Raw genomic sequence first — 19,449 nt, forward strand, 5'->3', positions numbered from 1 at the left:
AGTTATATCTAGAATTTTCTCCAGATATAAAAAGCACTGATTATTAGCAGAAGTATGAGCTGTTCTTGTACAGACATTAATAAATATTATTTTTATCCTTATAACTCTCATCATTCTTTATCATTATCATGACACAACAACATCAAAACAACCTATTTTACAGCCATTTTCTCTTTTTGAATAATCTTCCTCCTCGCTCGCGCTTAACGACCCTCACTTGTTTTCCGCAGAAAGAATCGCCTGTCCTTCCCCGATTTCCTCACTCACGTTGTGAAATCCCACGGAGAAGGGTGCGTCAACTTACACTGGTGAGATAAAATGTAGGAGGAGAAGGAGGAGGAGGAGGAGGGGAAGGAGAAGGAGGAGAAGGGGGAGGGGAAGGAGAAGGAGGAAGCGGAGATGGAGGAGAAGGAGAAGGAGGAAGCGGAGAAGGAGGAGGAGGGGAAGGAGAAGGAGGAGAGGGGGGAGGAGGAGGAGGAGAAGGAGTAGGTGGGGGTGGTGGGCTGTTTTTTTCTTTGTGAAAACTCGGTTAAGCTGAGACGCAGATAGACATCAACATGCATGCAGAAATACATATACCCTGAAATATATGTAAACATATAATTGAAGTGCACTTTTATACTCGATCATATATACACAACCATATGCACTTAGACACTTGGAAACACACATTAACATCAAGTCATAATAAAAGATATTCAAACATTAAAACACGCATGCGCTAACAACGAAGTATACACGCACGCACGCACATGTGTATATGTGTATGTGTGTGTAAGTGTGTGTGTGTGTGTGTGTGTGTGTGTGTAAATGTATATATATATGTATATATATATATATATATATATATATGTATATATATATTTATATATATATGTATATATATATATATATATATATATATATATATATATATATATATATATGTGTGTGTGTGTGTGTGTGTGTTTGTGTGTGTGTGTGTGTGTGTGTATGATATATATGATATATATATATATATATATATATATATATATATATATATATATATATATATATATATGTATATATATATTTATATATATATGTATATATATATATATTGTGTGTGTGTGTGTGTGTGTGTGTGTGTGTGTGTGTGTGTGTGTGTGCACATATGTATATACGGACTGACATAAGTAGTATTATCAATACTAACGCAGACTATATGATTAGAAAGACTATGCATGGTTAGAGTAGACTCGGAAAAGGGAACTCTACTGTGCACTCAGGAAATCCAGGGACAAGGTGGCATATGACTTGAATGGAATGATCAAAATAGTAGAGCATGCAGCTCAAACAACCAGATAAAGACATAAATGGAGCCAGAATTTAGGAAAATCCCAAATATTGCAGGACAGAGAATAGAAAGGCATGATAAAAGAAACACCAGAAAATGGTATCAAACGGGACCTTATGAGACAAAGGGTTTAACACGTGGACTGGCTGCGGCGTGTGTGTGTGAGATATATATATATATATATATATATATATATATATATATATATATATATATATATATATATATATATATTTATATTTATATATATATAGTAATTTTCTATATTACGTCCGCATAACCGATATCGACGATTTTGGTATCGTTGGATTCCTCTCACTCTCCACATTACAAATATATAGTTTTTATTGCGCGGAAACCTCCCGTTAGCGACAAACTTGGCCCCGATAGCAGGGGAGGGCATGAAAGGTTCCAGGGAAAATGCGGGGTTAAATAGCACTAATAATATAACGCACAGTGAAAATAACCATGGTTATTCACATAACTTTCCATTGCAGGGGGCTGCGCCCCCTGCGACCCCCCTGGGAGGGGGGCTGCCGCCCCCCAACCCCCGCCGAGGAAACATAACCTGCACCACGTATTCCCGGCAGGCTAGAGCGTTACACAATCGTCGTCGATGTCGGAGCGGCGGGCGTAATATTACATTTACCTCGTAAGATTCCCACTGAATTAGCATATTAACCTTGGCATAGTCAGCACTATATAGAGACGATTGTAGTATAATCAGGATGAACAGGTTGGCCCGCCCTCGTCGGCGGGTTTTGCGCCTCTTTCGATGTTACACCGATGGACTCAAGGTCGAGTTTCCCGTCCACTAGAATAACGACATCCGTATTCCTAACCTAAATAATCGTCGCGTTCAGAAGTCAGTCAGCCGCCGCGATGGCCGAGTGTGGAGGGTGCTCGTATTCGGAGACGGTTTTTCTGCGCAAAATTGCAACTAGCCAGGAAAAAATGCTAGAGATGTGCGTCCCCCACGGCCTCCTCCGTCGGGAGAAAGCCTGCGGCAGGTGCGGGCAGCCAGCACGCCTGGACCTCCCTCACATTCTGCGGCAAAGGAGCACCCTCCCTACTAATTAGCGGCATTAATCAATCAGGTTAGTACCTTAAAAATCCTAGGTTATTGTAGGTTATCGGCTCCGCATCCAGTTCGTGTGCGGTCTATCCTGCCGTGAATACGTGATGGAGGTTTTGTTTCCTCGGCGGGGGTTGGGGGCGGCAGCCCCCCCCCCCCAGGGAGGGTCGCAGGGGGCACAGCCCCCTGCAATGGAAAGTTATGTGAATAATCATGATTATTTTCACTGTGAGGTTATATTATTAGGGTAATTTCATATATTACGTCCGCCGCTCCGATATCGTTGCCCCCGATATCGGGGCCAAGTTTATCGCTAATAAAACCTACATGTTTGCATTGTATAAAGTGAGAGGAATCCATCGATACCAAAATCGTCGATGACTTCCTGGGACCCGGAACCTCCCTTCTGAGGCTCCGGGTCCATCCCAGACTCCAACAGTGCTCCCAGCAAACTGTCGGAGAGGGCTCTCTCAAGGACCTCGGAGCGAAGGAATCCCTGCAGCTGAGTGAGCGTGAGGTCGAGGGCGAAGACTCTCTCCGCACCAGGAGAGGTCTGGCCCGAGTCTCGAAGGAGGGCCTCTAGCCCCCTGCCTTGACTTCATGGGCAAGCCAACCCTATCAAGAAGGGCGCGGACAAGGACGCTTCCGACCTCGCGTGTGTCCCCGATTCTCGGCTTTTGTTTCTGTTTGTTGCTTTCTAGGGCGGACTGTCTCTGCACCATGTCTGTTTGTCTGTATGCGAATGGGTTATTGATTACAAAGCAAACCAAATGTTCTTGGTATCAAAGGTCATAGAGCACTTTAGAAATGTGTAGTAGTGAAAAGGTTTACAGAGGGGGGTTGGATGATGAGTAAATGTCTACCTGTCGAAAGTCGTTTAGCGGTTCAGGACAGAATGGTACTGAAATGGGCAAAAGGGTGAAGGTAGAGAGGGCGAGTAAATGGGCAAAGGCAGGGATTAATAAGGGTAAAAGTTGTTGAAGGAAGAGGTGTGGGATTCTACAAGGATGTCCGCAGGGTAAGGTAGGGACTAGAAAAAGGAGAGGAGGGCGTTTAAGGTTTAAAGGCGATTAGATCACACTTTTAGGAGAAATGTCAGGAGGGAGACAATCCAGGGAAGGGGGTTGCTGTGACGAAGGGTCGCATGTGTATCCAGGGGGAAGGGGAAGGGATAATAGGAAAGGAATGGGGGGGGGGCGCAGCTGAAGTAGGAGGAATGGGATGTGTTGGGAGAGAATGGGGACCATGAGTAGGAGGAGGAACTGTCTCGGCGGTTACTTTGTGTAGATGGAATGGGAACAGATTGGAGGATGGTTGAGGTGCAGTACCGTTATCTTGGGTCATGATTAGATAGCTATGAATGTCTTTGGGAGTTTCCAAAGTGGAGTTGGTTGGGGTGGTCTGAGAGACTAAGATTTTCTTACAAGGGGGAGATGAGGGGACAGATGTTTGAGTGGGGGAGGGAAAGGTTGACGTAGGAGAGGATGTGGTAGGAAACGATGGGATGGAACGTTTTGTTTCTCTTGTGCAATGAAAAGAGCGAGGTGGAAGAGGGGAAGGTACCGGAGAGGTAGAGCCTGGGGTATCTGGATTTAGAATGGCGAAAAAATTACTGGGAGAGGGAGTGGGTAGAAATGGGATGAGGGAGAAATACTATATATATATATGTGTGTGTGAGGTCTTTGGATGGAGGGGAAGGGCAAAGCAAAAGACAACGAGGAGGAGTAGAGAGCAAAAGAAAAACATCGTCTGCGTGCTTCATGTGTGGCCACACGTAAAACGAAGCCAAGTTTGAATCTGAGAATTGCCACCTCAGGCCTAAACTTGTAGATAGGCCAACTTTTGATCTGACAATAATCATTCTTTTACGTTTTCAGATATTACAAACAAGTTCCTTTGAAGTTGAAGAAACAAATATACGATGTCTTCAAGTTTGACATGATGGTGTTTGACTATCAGCTGCCTAATGACTTCTGGGATACCGTGTGATGTAAGAAACTTACAAATGTGTATTTTATAAATGAGTTTCTACTTTTATTTCAGAAAGTGAATAAATAGAAAATATAGTTTGGTACTAGTTCAGAGTGTAATATATTTGAATGAATATTTTAATATGTCATTGAGCTCATTGCTATCTCAGAAAATGGCCCATAAATACTGTGTATTTTTATATATTCATAGTATGTGCCAAACCACTTTCTAAATTAGTTGTATATTCATGCATAACTTATACGGCTAGTGTTTCCCAACTGTAGATTTTCCTATTTTCATAATGTTATAATATTTAAATACCGTGAACTTTTATATGATAATGACTATCAATTATAAACTATATAAATAAATACGTAGATAATGTGTTCACTCATTTAATCCATTCATATTATTTTCGACAAATAAGTGGCTAACTTATTTATTCACTGATTTTTTTCTGCTGCATCAGCATCTATGGTCATTGGCGGCCCATTCAAAATACAGCGATAGGGCGAGACTTGGGAGCGAAACCCCTAGGCAAGGAAAAGCCATCCACCACGATGATAAAGTTCTGTGGCGCAAAGGTTAAGCATGAGCTGGCGATTAGGATAAAATAGGAGTCAAAAGTCGTAGAGCATTGTTGGTTAGTATGGTAGTGATGAGAGCAAAGAGGGAAGAGCAAATACTTGTGAAGGATGTTCAGGCCTGACACAAAGCCAGTCTTTCCTCCTTTCAGCATGGTTCTTAAAATTTAGGACGTTTAATGTTTAATGTTTGAAACAAATGAATGCTCTAGACATAAAAGTCATTATATCACTATGATAAGAGAATTGTGTCGCAAAGGGTAAAGGAGGAGAAGAATCCGGGGAATGAGAAAGGTGGATTGGGGAAGGTGGTGAAGTATCAGGAAGAATGTCTGGAGGGGAGGGGTCTGGAGAAGGACATCGTTGCGACAGAGAGGATTCGTGTGAGTATTCAAGTGGGAACGGTAAAGAGGGTGGGGTATGTAGGGAGGGAGCAGGAGGAAGGGGGAACTTGAGGAGGAGGATGGATATCTGCAAATTAAAAGTAAAAAGAGTAGGAACAGAGGGATTGCAGTGTGCTCTTGGGTCATCTTTAGGAAGTTTTGGATGTCTTCAAAGGTTTCTGGAGGGAAGTTGAGTGAATAGGACAGAAACAAAGGTTCTCTTATGAAGAGAAGAGGAGATAGATATCTGAGCAAAAAACCTCGTCGTCGTGCTTCTTGTCTGGCTTCAGGTAGAGAGTGAGGCGTGATTTGAATCTGAGGACTGCTACCTCACATTCAAACTTACAAATAGGTCAGTTCCTATAAAATACATTATGGGAGTCTCCACAATTGGCAAATGTACGTGATTGAGCAGGGTAATTTGAAAGGTCATGGCCAAGTTGGGCACATAAAGGGCAACAGGCTGTGGAGCGACAGTGATTGTCTGGGTGGCCAAAACATTTCTGACATTGATGAGGAAGGGGGTCGACATGGTAGGACAATCCACCAACATAAACTTCATGGGTGAGGTCATGTCTACGAAAGCTAATCTTGGCAATATTGACATAGGACTTACGCTGTCCTCTGGGAGGAATAGTGTAACACAATCATAATAAGCAAGGCAGGGAAATAGGTTATTTTCACAGTCTGACCAGTCCTTGTTGTAGATAGGGCAAGCATTTGAGGGGATAGAAACAGTTCCAGTACAAGTATAAACAGAGCAGTGAGGTTCGGCAGGAATGGGTTTGCCAGTAAAATCAGTTCGTGTAGATAGTGCACAAGTTGGGGATTCAGATGTAACTGTGACAAGGCGTGAACGATCGGAGCGACTGCGAAAGGTAGCCTTGCATACTTGTTGAGAGAGAAGGGTATGCTCAAAATAGAGGGTTGTGGGGCCACAAAACATCGATCCCACTTGGCTGGGCCAAAGAGAGTACTCAAAAGGTTTTTAGAGGTAGAGGCCGTAGAAGGACGAGGTCGAGAGGAAGATGGGGTGGTGTGGAGTGGATTAGTTGTGTGTGTGTGGTGGAGGGGGGGGGCGGACAATAAGGATGAATAGTAGTAATACGGGAAGATGACTATGCGGTAGGAGATGGAGAGGGGAATGTTGGGAAAGGAAGGAGTGCTTTCTGGAGGTTAAGTAATAATCTGGGTGGGTGTTTTGGAATGGATATTGTTAGTATGCGTCGAAGAGAGGGTATTAATATCAGTGGTCGGAGCCGTGGTCAAAGGAGGGGCATGAGTCGGAAAACTATTAAAATCAAATTTAGATAGGCTAGTTGATAAAAGGGCAAACCTTAATGTCCCTATTAAGGGTAAAGAATCTTCATTATTGGCTATGGTAAACCTGCATAAAATAGGGAAAAGAAACAGGCTACCCCTCTGGGTCCCCCTAAGGGGTAAGGCAATTAAGGGAATACCGTGTCCATGGCTCCCGGAGGCTGTTCATGACTGACACATAGCTATCCTTTCATCCTTTCAGCACAGCTCTCACACCTTAGGAGTAGGATAGAAGAAGGGGATGAAGAAGATACTGAAGAGGAAAGGAGAGAAAAGACCAAGCAAAATTAGCTGAGGGCTGAGGCCCAAGGTAGGGGCGATCCCCAACCTTGGGCCTCAGTCTTCGTCACCTAAGCCTCCCCACAACAACAAGCAAGGTACTGGGAAGGACAGTTTAGGATATAGACAGAAGGGGATGAAGAGGAGAAAGGAAAGGAAAGGGGGAGAAGAAATGACCTTGCAAAATCAGCTGAGCAAGGGCTGAGGTCCAAGGTAGGGTGATCCTCTACATTAGACCTCAGTCTCCGTCTCCTAAATCCCCCCACAACGAGCAAGGGACAGAATGTGTGGATCGGATAATAAAAATATTGTATAAAGTAGTGCATAATATTTCTCTCATAACTTTTTATCAAACCAATGTGTATTTTAAGTGCTTCTCAAAAAAAAAAAAAATTCATGTGTAATTTATGTACTTAGAACATATTTCCTTTCAAAAGTTCTTTATTGATCAGGGGATTTCAGAATCCATAATACAGAATCTTAGTTAATACTGCTTGCTTGAATGCCTTTCATTAATTCAATTGAAAGAGGAAGAGATTATGAACACTATAAAAAATAGAATGTAAGTGATGTCACACTACCTTGAAATGCCAATTACATCTATTGGATAAAAAGAAAATCTTTGGCAGTACTCTATGTAGAAAATCGAAAACACCTTTTCTTGCTCTCATTTTTCCTTTAGCTAAAAAGCAATAAATAATTAAATTCCTTACACACCTACACACAGGATAATAATATAAACTCATGTAACAGTTTTTCTAGACGTTTTATTTCCAAACTGTCAAAACTGTCGCACATGGATCATACGTCAGGAAACATACACACACACTTGGCAACAACTACATTGGTTAAAATATAAAAACAAAAAGAACATATTCGAAAGCCTATATTACAAAAGTATTGACTGACTAGGAATAATTCAATAAAATAGAAATATACTTAACTTGTCAACAGGGCACATCTTCCACATATCTATGAGAAGTGCTTAAACATATAATATATATCTGAGGAATAAGACACCGAAAGAAACCCTTCTCCTATTTCAATGTTTACCCCATATACGAAGACTGACTCATTCTTTACAAAAATTTATGCTACTAAAATACTCTCTGCATATTACATTTAAAGTTACATTTTGCTTTGGACAAGCGACGAGATTTGCATATTATGCATGTTGTAAATACCACATCATCTTTTTTTTTTTTTATAACAAACTTTTTTTTCCTTTGTTTTGGATCTAAACACCTATCTGACAGTTATATTTTATGTCACAACAGACTGGTTAACGTCTTACATTTAAGGACTCCTACATCAAATTTGAGGATTCAAATTTCATGATGGCACTCACAATTTGAATCTTTGCCGTCTTAAAAAACCCGTCGCATATGTCGGTCGTCCAAAAATAGTCTGAGTATGAGGCACACGGGTAAGTTACATCTCACGGTATAATATATAATAAAGAATAAATAGTAATATTAACATCAAACTCAAAATTCTGGGAACTATCAATCTTGTATAGGGAGGGTAAATATATACATACACATATACATATACATATATATATGTATGTATATATAAATATATATATATAAATATATATATATATATATATATATATATATATATATATACATATATATACATACATACATACATACATACATATATATATATGTACATACATACATACATACATATATATATATGTACATACATACATACATACATATATATATATATATATATATATATATATATATATATATATATATATATATATATATATATATATATGATAAATAAATAAATAGAGCAATAATTTTTCTTTTACTTAAATCTCTGGGTAACTGCATGCTTTTCCTTGTCATTTTCACTGACTATAGGCACACACAACGTCTGTGACATCAAACATGAAAGTGGCTTGCTGTTCTTTCGGTATTCTCTCATAACCAAATCAGATCTTGTTTCTTATTAAGTTTTACTTTTTAAAAATTTAGAGGCAGACCTATACCCTACATATCTTTTACATAACACTTTGCAGAGCTGTAAGTATGCTATAACAATATTGTCATGCATACTTCCACAAAAAAAAGAGAAAAAAAAAAAAGAATAATCATTCTCAAGCGACCTATACTTTTCTTGGTGTGAAACAATAATGAGTATTTTTTGTGGTTCAAGAGCTACATTTGCTTCTGGTAATCAGCTATCTTTCTCCCTTTCTTTCAACTGCCTCAATGACATTCACTCTTTGATTACTACAGCTGCAGAAAAAAAAGTCCATTGACATTACGTAATAAACTGTGGGTGTGTAAGTGACTCTCCCAGATTTCATGTTTACCATTACTTCTCTATCTTCTTTCAGTGTACTGTCCCTTTATCTTGCTTCTTCGCTTTCAGTGATTGGAAGTAGATCTTTAGGAGCCCTCTTTCGGGGCACCTTCTGCTAAATTTTGATGATGGGGAAACATGGGTGGTTCATGAAGTCAAACTGGGGTCGAGTTGGGTCATCCGCCTTGTGCCCACCTTCCAGGAGCTTCATCACCACAAAGTTGGTCTTTACCACCTTCAGGAGTTGTTGGACCTAATGGAGAGAATATCAGAAGGTTAAGGCACTGGAAGAAAGATGGAAGGGAGAAAAGGATGAAGGAACAGTAAGAGGTAAAGAAATTAGTATCATTTACATTATAGCAGTTGTTAGTATTCTGATGCCAAGCAATAAATCTCTTAATAACTCTGCAGAAAAGCATGTTCTGATGTAATTCAACTGGCTTTCCCAAACAGCCTATTGTATTGCAGAGGAGCAAATGTCACCCACAACCAAATGTTTATAGTCCTGCATTCAATTTTCATAAAGTAGTATTTACATTCTAAAAGGAGAGGAATTTCAAGCATTGCATTGGGAAACCAAACATTCCCTCTGTCCCCGTTTGTAAATTCTTATCATTCCACTCATTATATCGGTGACGTAGATGTCACATAATAAACAAAATTGGCAGAGTGATGGTTGATATGAATGTGTTGTCATGGAAAATCTGGCTGTGGGCTAGGATGACAATGTGTGTGTTCTTACCTAGTTATTTTAATACCGGAGAAGAGCAAAGCTCAGATGGTCCCATCGGCTATATTTAAATTGTCGTATAACTTTTAAAATTAATGCACATTTATGGCACACACTACATATTTTGGGGGACTGTTCCATGCATCAATAGTTCTGTTTGGGAAACTTAAATTTTTGACATCTTTATTGCCTTTCTACTTAATGTTGTGTCCCCTTGTCCTTCTTGTGCTCAAGATTAAAAAATCATCTTTATATTTCACTCTTCCTGTAATACAGCTGAAACGCATAATCATTTCCCCCATTTTCCTTCTTTCTTCCAAAGTAGTAAGTCCTATTTCTGTAGTCTATCTTCATAACTCATATCAGAGTAGGTGCCCATCTTGTGGCCACTCTTTGAACATTTTCCAGTTTGTCTATATCATTTTTTAAGTGTGGACTCCATACCACTGCAATGTACTTAAGACTAGGTCTTATGATTGCTGTACTGATCTTTTTTACCATATCTTCATCCACATACACAAATGCCCTCTTCATGTTAGCAATCAGTCTAAGCATTTTGTAGCCTTTTCATTTATATGATCATTTGGTCTTAGGTTTTTGTTTATGATTACCCTTTTTCCCTGTCAGCTGTTAAAATTGCATCTCCTAATTCATATTGGAATAGTGGGTGATTTCTATCTTCTCTGAACCTGATAATGTGGCATTTACTGGTATTGAATTCCATTTTCCAAGTATCTTCGAGTCATCTGCAAACAAATTCTGATAACTACAAGGGCTTATGTTTGACTCTAAATCATTGACAAAAATAGTAAACATAATCAGCGCCAACACCAATCCTTTAGGCACTTCGCTGGTCACTCATCACCGTGTTGAATGCTTCCCTCTTATTACTGTGATCATCTGTCTTTCATTAAGAAAGTATTTCATTCATGTGAGGAGTTTGCCTTTCACTCCACCTAGGTGCTCTAATTTTCATAGTAGTCTTCTATGAGACACTTTAGCAAAAGCCTTTTTAAAGTCCAAGTACACACAATCTACCTAGCCTTCTCTTTCTTATAATATTTCAGATCCTCTGTCATAAAAACAGAGATTTATTACACATGACCTTCCTTCTCTAAAATCAAATTGTTTATCTGATATCAATTAGTGTTTTTCAAGTACTTCAACCCACTGTTTCCAAATTGTCCTTTCTCATATCTTGCACACTACACTATTTAATGAAAATGGTCTATAATTTTAGAGGGTTTTGTTTCTCGCCGCTAGTTTCCAACTCTTCGGTAGTTTAACTTGTTTCACTGAATTTTAGAATGTCAACAATAAAGGATTACATAGTTCATAGTACATAGTACATTCCCTGAGAACCCAGTTACAAATCTCATCTGGTCCCTCTGCTTTGGTCTTGTCCAATCCTATTAGGAGATCTTGGATCCTGAACAAATTCTGTCTAAAATTTCTCATTTAGGATTTCACACATTTCTTCCTCCTTAGAATAAACACTGTTATTGTTTTTGATGGCACTAATTTGATCTCTACTCCTAGTTTTACTAATCATGTAGTTAAAGACTTTTAATTGACTTATAATTTGTTGATTATATCCTTTCAAGGTCTAATTTTGCCTCTCTCATGGTTTGGGTATATTCATTTCTTATATGTGTGTGTGTGTGTGTGTGTGTGTGTGTGTGTGTGTGTGTGTGTGTGTGTGTGTGTGTGTGTGTGTGTGTGTGTGTGTGTGTGTGTGTGTGTGTGTGTATTTATGTGTGTGTATATTTATGTGTGTATGTATCTTTGTGTGTGTGTATTTGTGTGTGTGTGTGTGTGTGTTTGTGTATGTGTGTGTTTGTGTATGTGTGTATTTGAGTGTGTGTGTGTTTGTGTATGTATGTATTTGTGTGTGTGTGTGTGTATTTGTGTGTGTATTTGTGTGTATTTGTGTGTGTGTGTGTGTGTGTGTATTTGTGTGTGTGTGTTTGTGTGTGTGCGTGTGTGTGTGTATGTGTGCATTTGAGTGTGTGAGTGTTTGTTTGTGTATGTATTTGTGTGTGTGTGTGTGTGTGTGTGTGTGTGTGTGTGTGTGTGTGTGTGTGTGTGTGTGTGTGTGTGTGTGTGTGTGTGTGTTTGTGTGTGTGTGTTTGTGTGTGTGTGTATTTGTGTGTGTGTGAGTGTTTGTGTGTGTGTGTGTGTGTGTGTGAGTGTGAGTGTGAGTGTGAGTGTGAGTGTGAGTGTGAGTGTGAGTGTGTGTGAGTGAGTGTGCGTGAGCGTGTGCGTGAGCGTGTGCGTGAGCGTGTGAGTGAGTGTGCGTGAGCGTGTGCGTGCATGTGCATGTGTGCGCGCGCCGGACATAAGTGACCCCAGCTTGAACCAAGAACATACTATCAGACAGACACGCTGTCTGACCTCATGAAGGGTGTCTGTCTGAGTGGGTGTCTGACAATATGTTCTCAGGTCAAGCTGGGGTCACTGTTATATCTGACCAGTGATGGGCACAGCAGGGAGTGTGGCGTGGGGTGTATACAGAATTACTCACACGGGGCACAACCACACATGGCACCCAAGAGGAACTACGAACCATGTGACAAATAGCACTGGACAAATAGCACTGATACCCATGCCTGCTTGTGCCCTACATGGGGGATTCTAAGTATACACTCTCATCGCTCTGCCCGTCATTTGTCAGATATAAGAGTGACCCCAGCTTGACCCGAGAACATATTGTCAGAGACACACTCGGACAGACACCCTTCATGTGGTCAGACAGCCACCCAGCCTCTCCACCACTGCCCGCAGCTACCCCTCGCCAGGGCTCGCTGGCTGCGGAGACCATCTAACACTGACCAATCTCGCTTGTATCTTGTTTATTTCTACTCATGTGCAACTCTTATCCATAAGGGGTGAAGCCATATAAGTAGTATGTATATCCTGCCCCACCAGTGTTTAATATAGAAGGTTTAATACCTTTTATAATGTCCCAATTACCTGGATGAGGTCTCACACACAATACTGCAAGTCAAAAAATAACTCAGGGACAGAGTTGCATATACTTATGAATACCCATATTGGCCCATCTTTGCTAAAACTAATACTCAACTGTTACTGGGTTAAAAAAGAATAGCTAAAAGCAAAGGCAACTGGAACGTAACCCCTCCATCCAAATTACTTAAAACATGTTTTCACACACACATATCTACAGCAGTCCCTTATGATAACCACATAAAGAAACTCAAATCTATATAATATAAGGATCACTGTAAGCATAATATAAAATTAGTTGTTTAAATTTTTACTTTTCTTACCTCATTGCTGGGTGCATGTATGGTGTCTAGTAGAGTGCGTGCTTTGAAGAAATGATTTCTTGCATCATGGTAGAGTGTGGCTGGTGACACAGGCTGAGGGAAAGAAGATATGAGGAAGTGAGGTATATAACACACATTTTTAAATTTTGGGTTATATCTTTAATCCCTTCAAATCCAGATGACTTGACCATCACACCATGAAAAATTTGGCTTGAGGGATAGGTGACGTGAACCTCCCATCATGGGGTAAACCTGGCTGTGGGTCCAGGTTACATAAACTTGCTGTTGTGAGCATTTTGGCTGAAGGCCAGGGTGACCGAGAGACTTCCCACGAGTACACAAACCTGTTGGAGGGAGATTAGTCTTATTTGGCATTTAGAAAGGAACTTTCACATTATTTCCATCAATAAATGAGTGTGGAATGTCACAAGCCAAAACTGGAAGAGCACCAGCAACAAGAAGGATGCCATTTCCATGCTCATCATCCTATTCCTGCCCGCCATAACCAGCAGCGCAGATTGTATTTTAGAAAAATGAACATCACAGATAAATATAAAATATATAAAAAATAACAAAATGTCACTTACAAATGGAGAAAACACTTGTACTATATACATATAACTTTGATTATCATAACTTTACACTGTAGTCTGTAGATGAACAAGGAATGCTGGCCTGTAGCATATTGAGTCCAAGTAGTCTGACTAGAGCAGCCTTTAATTCCTTCTGAGTAAATGCTGAGCTAATCAAGACTCGACACCTCCCCTTTGCAACGTTATTTTCTCTTTCTACATACAAGTGTCTTTAGCTTTTTTTTTGCCATTTTCCACTGTATATATTTTTCATTTGATTTGCTTTAACCAGATGGCAATAGACTGTTTTCTTTTTAGATGGTCCATAACTCAAATTATAATAACAATTAGACTGTTTTCTTTTTAGATGGTCCATAACTCAAATTATAACAACAATAAGTAACATTGTGATACATGTCATTTTTTTTTCCTCCCCATAATATTCAATCTTCTGTAATACAACCTGTAATACAAATAGAATCCTCCTGGAGCCACAGATGGTACATTCCACACTTATTCATCTATGGAAATACTGCAAAAATCCCTTCCTAAATGTCCACTGAGCCTAACAAGCTCCAAGAACTTTGTGCACTTGTGGTGAGTCATTCTGGTCATCCTGGCCTTCATTTAAAATTCTCTTGACGGCAAGTTCCATCACCCCAGCTCTCAGCCAAATTTTCCCTTGATGGCATGTTTACGTCACCCATCAACCAGGCCAAATTTTTTCATGACTTGGTCATGTCATTCAGTTAACTGAATAATGGTCCTAGATGATGTTAAAAAAATAGAATAAATATAAGATGAGGAAAAAAACAAATACAATAATACACCCTCTGTGCAATCAGTTTCATAATTCCAACTTGACAAAAGTAAAATAGTAAAAAGTGAATCTAATAACTTAACCATCACATTATTACATAAAGGGACAGCATAAATTCCCTTATACTTTCAAAGGTAACAATGATACAGTAATCACAAAAGCAAAATAACATAAACAGAAGAAAAATTAAAATACAATCCAAACCTTTAGAAAAACAATCATGACCAACTGCATGACCTACCTGCGGGAAATTGGACAGGTCAGTCATGGAAAGGAACTGGTCATAATGCACTGGAGGAGGTGTCATGACAACACTGAAGGGCAGGAAACGGTGCTCATAGCGGACTTGTTCATTGTCAAATTCCTGTATGGGTAACTTGACTTTCCCTGCTTCTCGTAGCCCTACCATGGCCTGAGGGATGACAACGAGATAGTGAGTGCATAGATTATATTAACAATAAAAATTAATAACAACAACTACAATAATAATAATAATAATAATAAAAACAACTAAAATTATATGGACAATGATGACAGTGATGCGGCTAATGATGCCATAATAATAAGCATCATTATAAATATTGAGATGACTGATAATAACAATTACTGGAGATCACTTGTATCAAATGCACTTTAAAAAAGAACAGTTATATTATTCAGAAATACAAAGTTTGTTATTTTCATACATCTATATTTTCATATATTATTCCTTGTAGCTCTATTTTGACATTCGCATTAATCATATATTCTTATTAGCCACTCTTTCCACCTAGCAACTTCAAAGTTGAATTCCATTAATTACTACTAGTTTTTCTATCAATGACTTTTACTTTAACAAAAGTAAAAATTAACCTAAAGATTCTCTTCTCCTTGCACTCCCTTAACCTCTCATCACTTACCTTGTAGTATCCCCCACAGAGATGCTGAAGTGCCTGGTAGTAGGTGATTTCCTTGCCATAGGGTCGGTGCTTCTTCTTATTCCTGTTCTTGTTCTTTGAAGAACGTCCACTCTTTCCCTTGTTGGTGTCATAGCCATCTTGCTCCAGCAGCATAGCGTCTGCACGGGAGAGGGCACTCACCAGCCACACATACACAAACTCATAAAGGTACCTGGGTGGACAGGTATGAAAGATATTAAATTAGTTTGCTGGTCGATTGTTAGAACACAGTAGGCATTATGCATGTTTCTTTTTTAAATACTGATTCTTTACCATAACCTGATGGAGACTCATGTTGATACTATCCACTTCAAGAAATTAAGTGACAATTGAAAAGCCCTTTCCTGAATTTTAGAAAATAAAGTTAACTCAATGCCTCTGGGAGAAACCTGGGTGTAGTGTGTCCCTGCTCCAGAGAGTATGAATGGACAACTGGACTCGCCTATAGGGCCTATTTCACACACATTCAGTGCATCACACTCACTGTGCTGCACCAACTGAGTGATAGGATTTCTTTTTATATCACTTGCATATTGATGCATGATATTCATTTCAGTTGCTAGATTGAACTATTAGTAACCTGATTATGGATATTTCAATAAATTAGGTTTATTACATTCTACATAAAAGGAATGTGGTTAGATGGATAAAAACAATTTTCTCTCCATTATGCGGATCTCATTCTTACAAAATAAGAGATTCTATGCAGCTATATACAAGACTGCTACTCCCACATCTTCAGTACTTCCCTTTTGTGTGTCATAATTCAAAACAGCCACACAAGCAGACCACCAGCCAACAAGGTTACTTGCAGGAGGTTCACAGCACCAGCAAAGGAGCTCAATGTTCTGGTGTGTGACATCTTCCAGGGATAATGATTTGTGCTAAATATCATCCCCTTCATATAAAACAACAGCCAATTAGAGCATTACAAACCTCTTCTCCCTCAGGTAATGCCCAGAGCTTGTGATATATGGGCATCAGGATACCTTTTAAATAACAGTATAAAATGCAATGCATGCATCACAGTAACAGGACATGAATGACCTGGCACCCAAAGCCAAAACCTAGTCAGCCATGACATAAACCCCACATCATCCTGAGACTAAGGGTTAATGGAATGTAGTTAATCTTAACAGGGATAGATTCTTACCCCCTTCACATTTTACAACTTATATGTTGTATTTCAATATCACTGTAACTGCCTTCCCATGCCACTATAAAACAAAAGACTGCAAGTAGATAGCAAGAAATGCAAAAGAATCGATATCAAATTCATGAAAACTTCACAATATTCTTCAGCCTACTAACACTTTTTTCATTCAAGCAAAAAACAAGCACACTCCAGTTTCAGTTTATTTCCACCAATTGCAAGATTCCCCTTGATGTGCTTACTCACCAGTAGACGTAATGATATTCATGCACGGCATACAGTTCTAGTGTGAATCCAGTCAGCAGGTACTTTATCATGAGTCGCAGTGTGTGGTAAAGGACCCAGGTGCCAAGGTAGGCCAGGTGAGGGCGTGGCTGGTCACTCTTCAGGAGAACATTGTGAAGATATGCATCCACTTTGTCTGCCTGAATTGGAAATAAAATTCTAGTCAGATGTGAATGTGATCAAGACTTAATCTCTAAGGCTGCATTGTGGTAAATTTACATCTCATAAATAAACTACATCACATGAAGACACTTATCTTTTTCCCCAAAAATTTTCTGTGACTACAGTAAAATTCTGAAACTCACCTCATCTTGTAGCATTGCAAATTCCTCTAGTAAGTGTGCAACTTTGTCTCTCTGACGTGCTCGATTGTGCCCGCATGTCTGGATCAGTTGCTCAAATGGTCTTACACAGCGGTTGAAAAAAGAGCTGACATATTCTTTTGCCTGAAAAAATGTAAAAAATTTAAATTGATAAGTAAATTAAAATCATTTAAATTATCTCATGAATCATTTGAAAGAAGAATTGCAGGCTGAAAGAAAAAATAATTAAGCTTCTAATACATAAATTATCTATTAATCAAAAAAATACAAACTACTCAAACCATAGATCTATATTTTAACATATATACAACAGACAACTATAAAATTCATCATATGAACAGAATCCACCTGACAAGCAAGACACACCTGTACATTGTTCATCACAGGCGCCTTTGGTAGTAATGCAGGGGGGCATATAAACCCTCGGGCAGCTTCTCTAAGAGCTTCTGCCATGGTCTGCCCTCCCCACAGCTTGTCCCCACCCCCAAGGTAGAGGACCTGAGCCAATGATCTCGACAAGACACAGGGTCGTGTCTCAGAGAAGTTCTCAATGAATTCCTAAAAAGCAAGGAAAGCCATATTGAAATCTTAGTTATAAGTGCCTATGATTCTCCATTCTGATTCTGAATATGTTAAATTTACTGAAGATGCAAATCAATTATAAAAATCAAACATACATTTTTAAACCTAAAATACAGCCAAGAAATGAAGCCTACCAGAGCAGAATGAAAACCTGTGCAGTGAGTGATCTTAGTGATATGACGAAGGCGTCCCACCATCTCCTCAAGGTAATGCATTGCTTCCTTCCGTGTTCGTAATCTTGTGTAGCGTGGGAAAGTAGGAGGTAGAAGGCGCTGATTGACAAGAGGCTCAAAACCCATGATGACTGGATAATCCACTGAAGGATGAAAAAGAAGGAAAAAATTTCAATTTTCTTCAATACTAGCAGAGCTAGGATTCTTGTATTAACAAAATGTTTCTGCACCTCAAACCCTCCACTGAAGGTGATGTATAACATAGTCTATAGCGTCTGGTATTAAGAGATATTTTATCATGTATCATTCATTACTGTGATGCAAATGTGCTCTAAGACAAAGGGTATTGTAGCTGTGGAAAGAAAAATATTAAACACTTCAGACCCCTATGAGGTCACCTAGTATGGAGGTTAAATTTCCTCAAATAACTGTGTATTTTTTGCGAGCTCCTTGAAACTCTCTATTCTCATTCTCTCATAATGTATAATTTCATTCAGAAAATCCATACTTTTCAATTCAGTTCTGTATAGCTACAATAGTAGCATACTGTTAACAAAAGTTTCACTTGTTTTGATTCTTAATTAACTATGTATAAAAAAAAAAAACTTCCCTTGAGGTTCTCACCAAAGATAAAATAAAAGACCGAGTCACCTTAAAACCTCCAGCAATCGATCTTGAGACTCTCAAAATAATATAGGTCAAAGAATAGATTGAAACAAATTCCCCAAAACAACAAAAAAGAATACTACAAAACACGCACTTAAGTACCTCGGGCCTTACCCTTATTCCCCTCTTCGTCTTTATGATGTTTGGGTTTCAGACCACGTCCGATTGTGTTCTGCATTATGCAAACCAGTTCTGTGCATGATGCCAGGTATCGTTCTGATTCTGATATAGAGGTTTGTTCTCTTCGCATGAGAGCTGCTAGAGCTGCGTAGAACAGTCTCATGAACCTGATCCTTGAGAAGAGAGCAACTGCATCCTCGTGCTGTAAAGTTAAACAACTGGAGTAAGGTGGTTAATCTTTTTCTTAAGGCAGAGACTTGAGAATAGGTATGGATATAGTAAGAGTGGAATTATGGATAGGAAAAATCTTCTTGCTATATCCCTCACCATTTCTAAATGATATTCTACAAAAGTTAGCAGCTATTTTCCTTCAGTAAAAATATGTACAATAAAAGTAAAACAAACAATAATTATTTCCAATTCTTGATTTCAAAGTTTCTGATTCTAAAGGGGTAAAAATCCTCTCTTTACCATCATTTAATAAAATAAAAAAAAATGTCTGTATTTCTTTTACTGCTCAGCTCATGCTTACTGAAATA

General features: G+C 39.1%; 1 protein-coding gene and 1 long non-coding RNA gene across 3 annotated transcripts in view; one reads left to right on the forward strand and one right to left on the reverse strand.

Moving 5' to 3' along the window:
* The first annotated feature begins 219 nt into the window (after positions 1-219).
* Positions 220-6,990, forward strand: LOC113813651 (uncharacterized). The gene is made up of 3 exons (XR_003476407.2): positions 220-308; positions 4,271-4,383; positions 6,854-6,990. It is a non-coding gene; the product is annotated as an uncharacterized lncRNA (long non-coding RNA).
* A 690-nt stretch (positions 6,991-7,680) lies between these two features.
* Positions 7,681-19,449, reverse strand: part of Naa35 (N-alpha-acetyltransferase 35) — a 21,476-nt gene continuing 9,707 nt past the window's right edge. Inside the window, exons 6-14 of one of the 2 annotated variants that reach the window (XM_027365698.2) lie at positions 18,893-19,112; positions 18,086-18,267; positions 17,736-17,927; positions 17,352-17,492; positions 17,008-17,186; positions 15,570-15,780; positions 14,912-15,082; positions 13,279-13,371; positions 7,681-9,511 (exon numbers count right to left, since the gene is read on the reverse strand). In XM_027365698.2, coding sequence (XP_027221499.1) covers positions 9,374-9,511; positions 13,279-13,371; positions 14,912-15,082; positions 15,570-15,780; positions 17,008-17,186; positions 17,352-17,492; positions 17,736-17,927; positions 18,086-18,267; positions 18,893-19,112 — 1,527 coding nt within the window. In that variant the 3' untranslated portion in view covers positions 7,681-9,373. The remainder of the gene's footprint in view (positions 9,512-13,278; positions 13,372-14,911; positions 15,083-15,569; positions 15,781-17,007; positions 17,187-17,351; positions 17,493-17,735; positions 17,928-18,085; positions 18,268-18,892; positions 19,113-19,449) is intronic. The other variant, XM_027365699.2, reaches the window with a different exon arrangement.

Source organism: Penaeus vannamei, chromosome 25, assembly GCF_042767895.1.
Source record: "Penaeus vannamei isolate JL-2024 chromosome 25, ASM4276789v1, whole genome shotgun sequence".
NCBI lineage: Eukaryota > Metazoa > Arthropoda > Malacostraca > Decapoda > Penaeidae > Penaeus > Penaeus vannamei.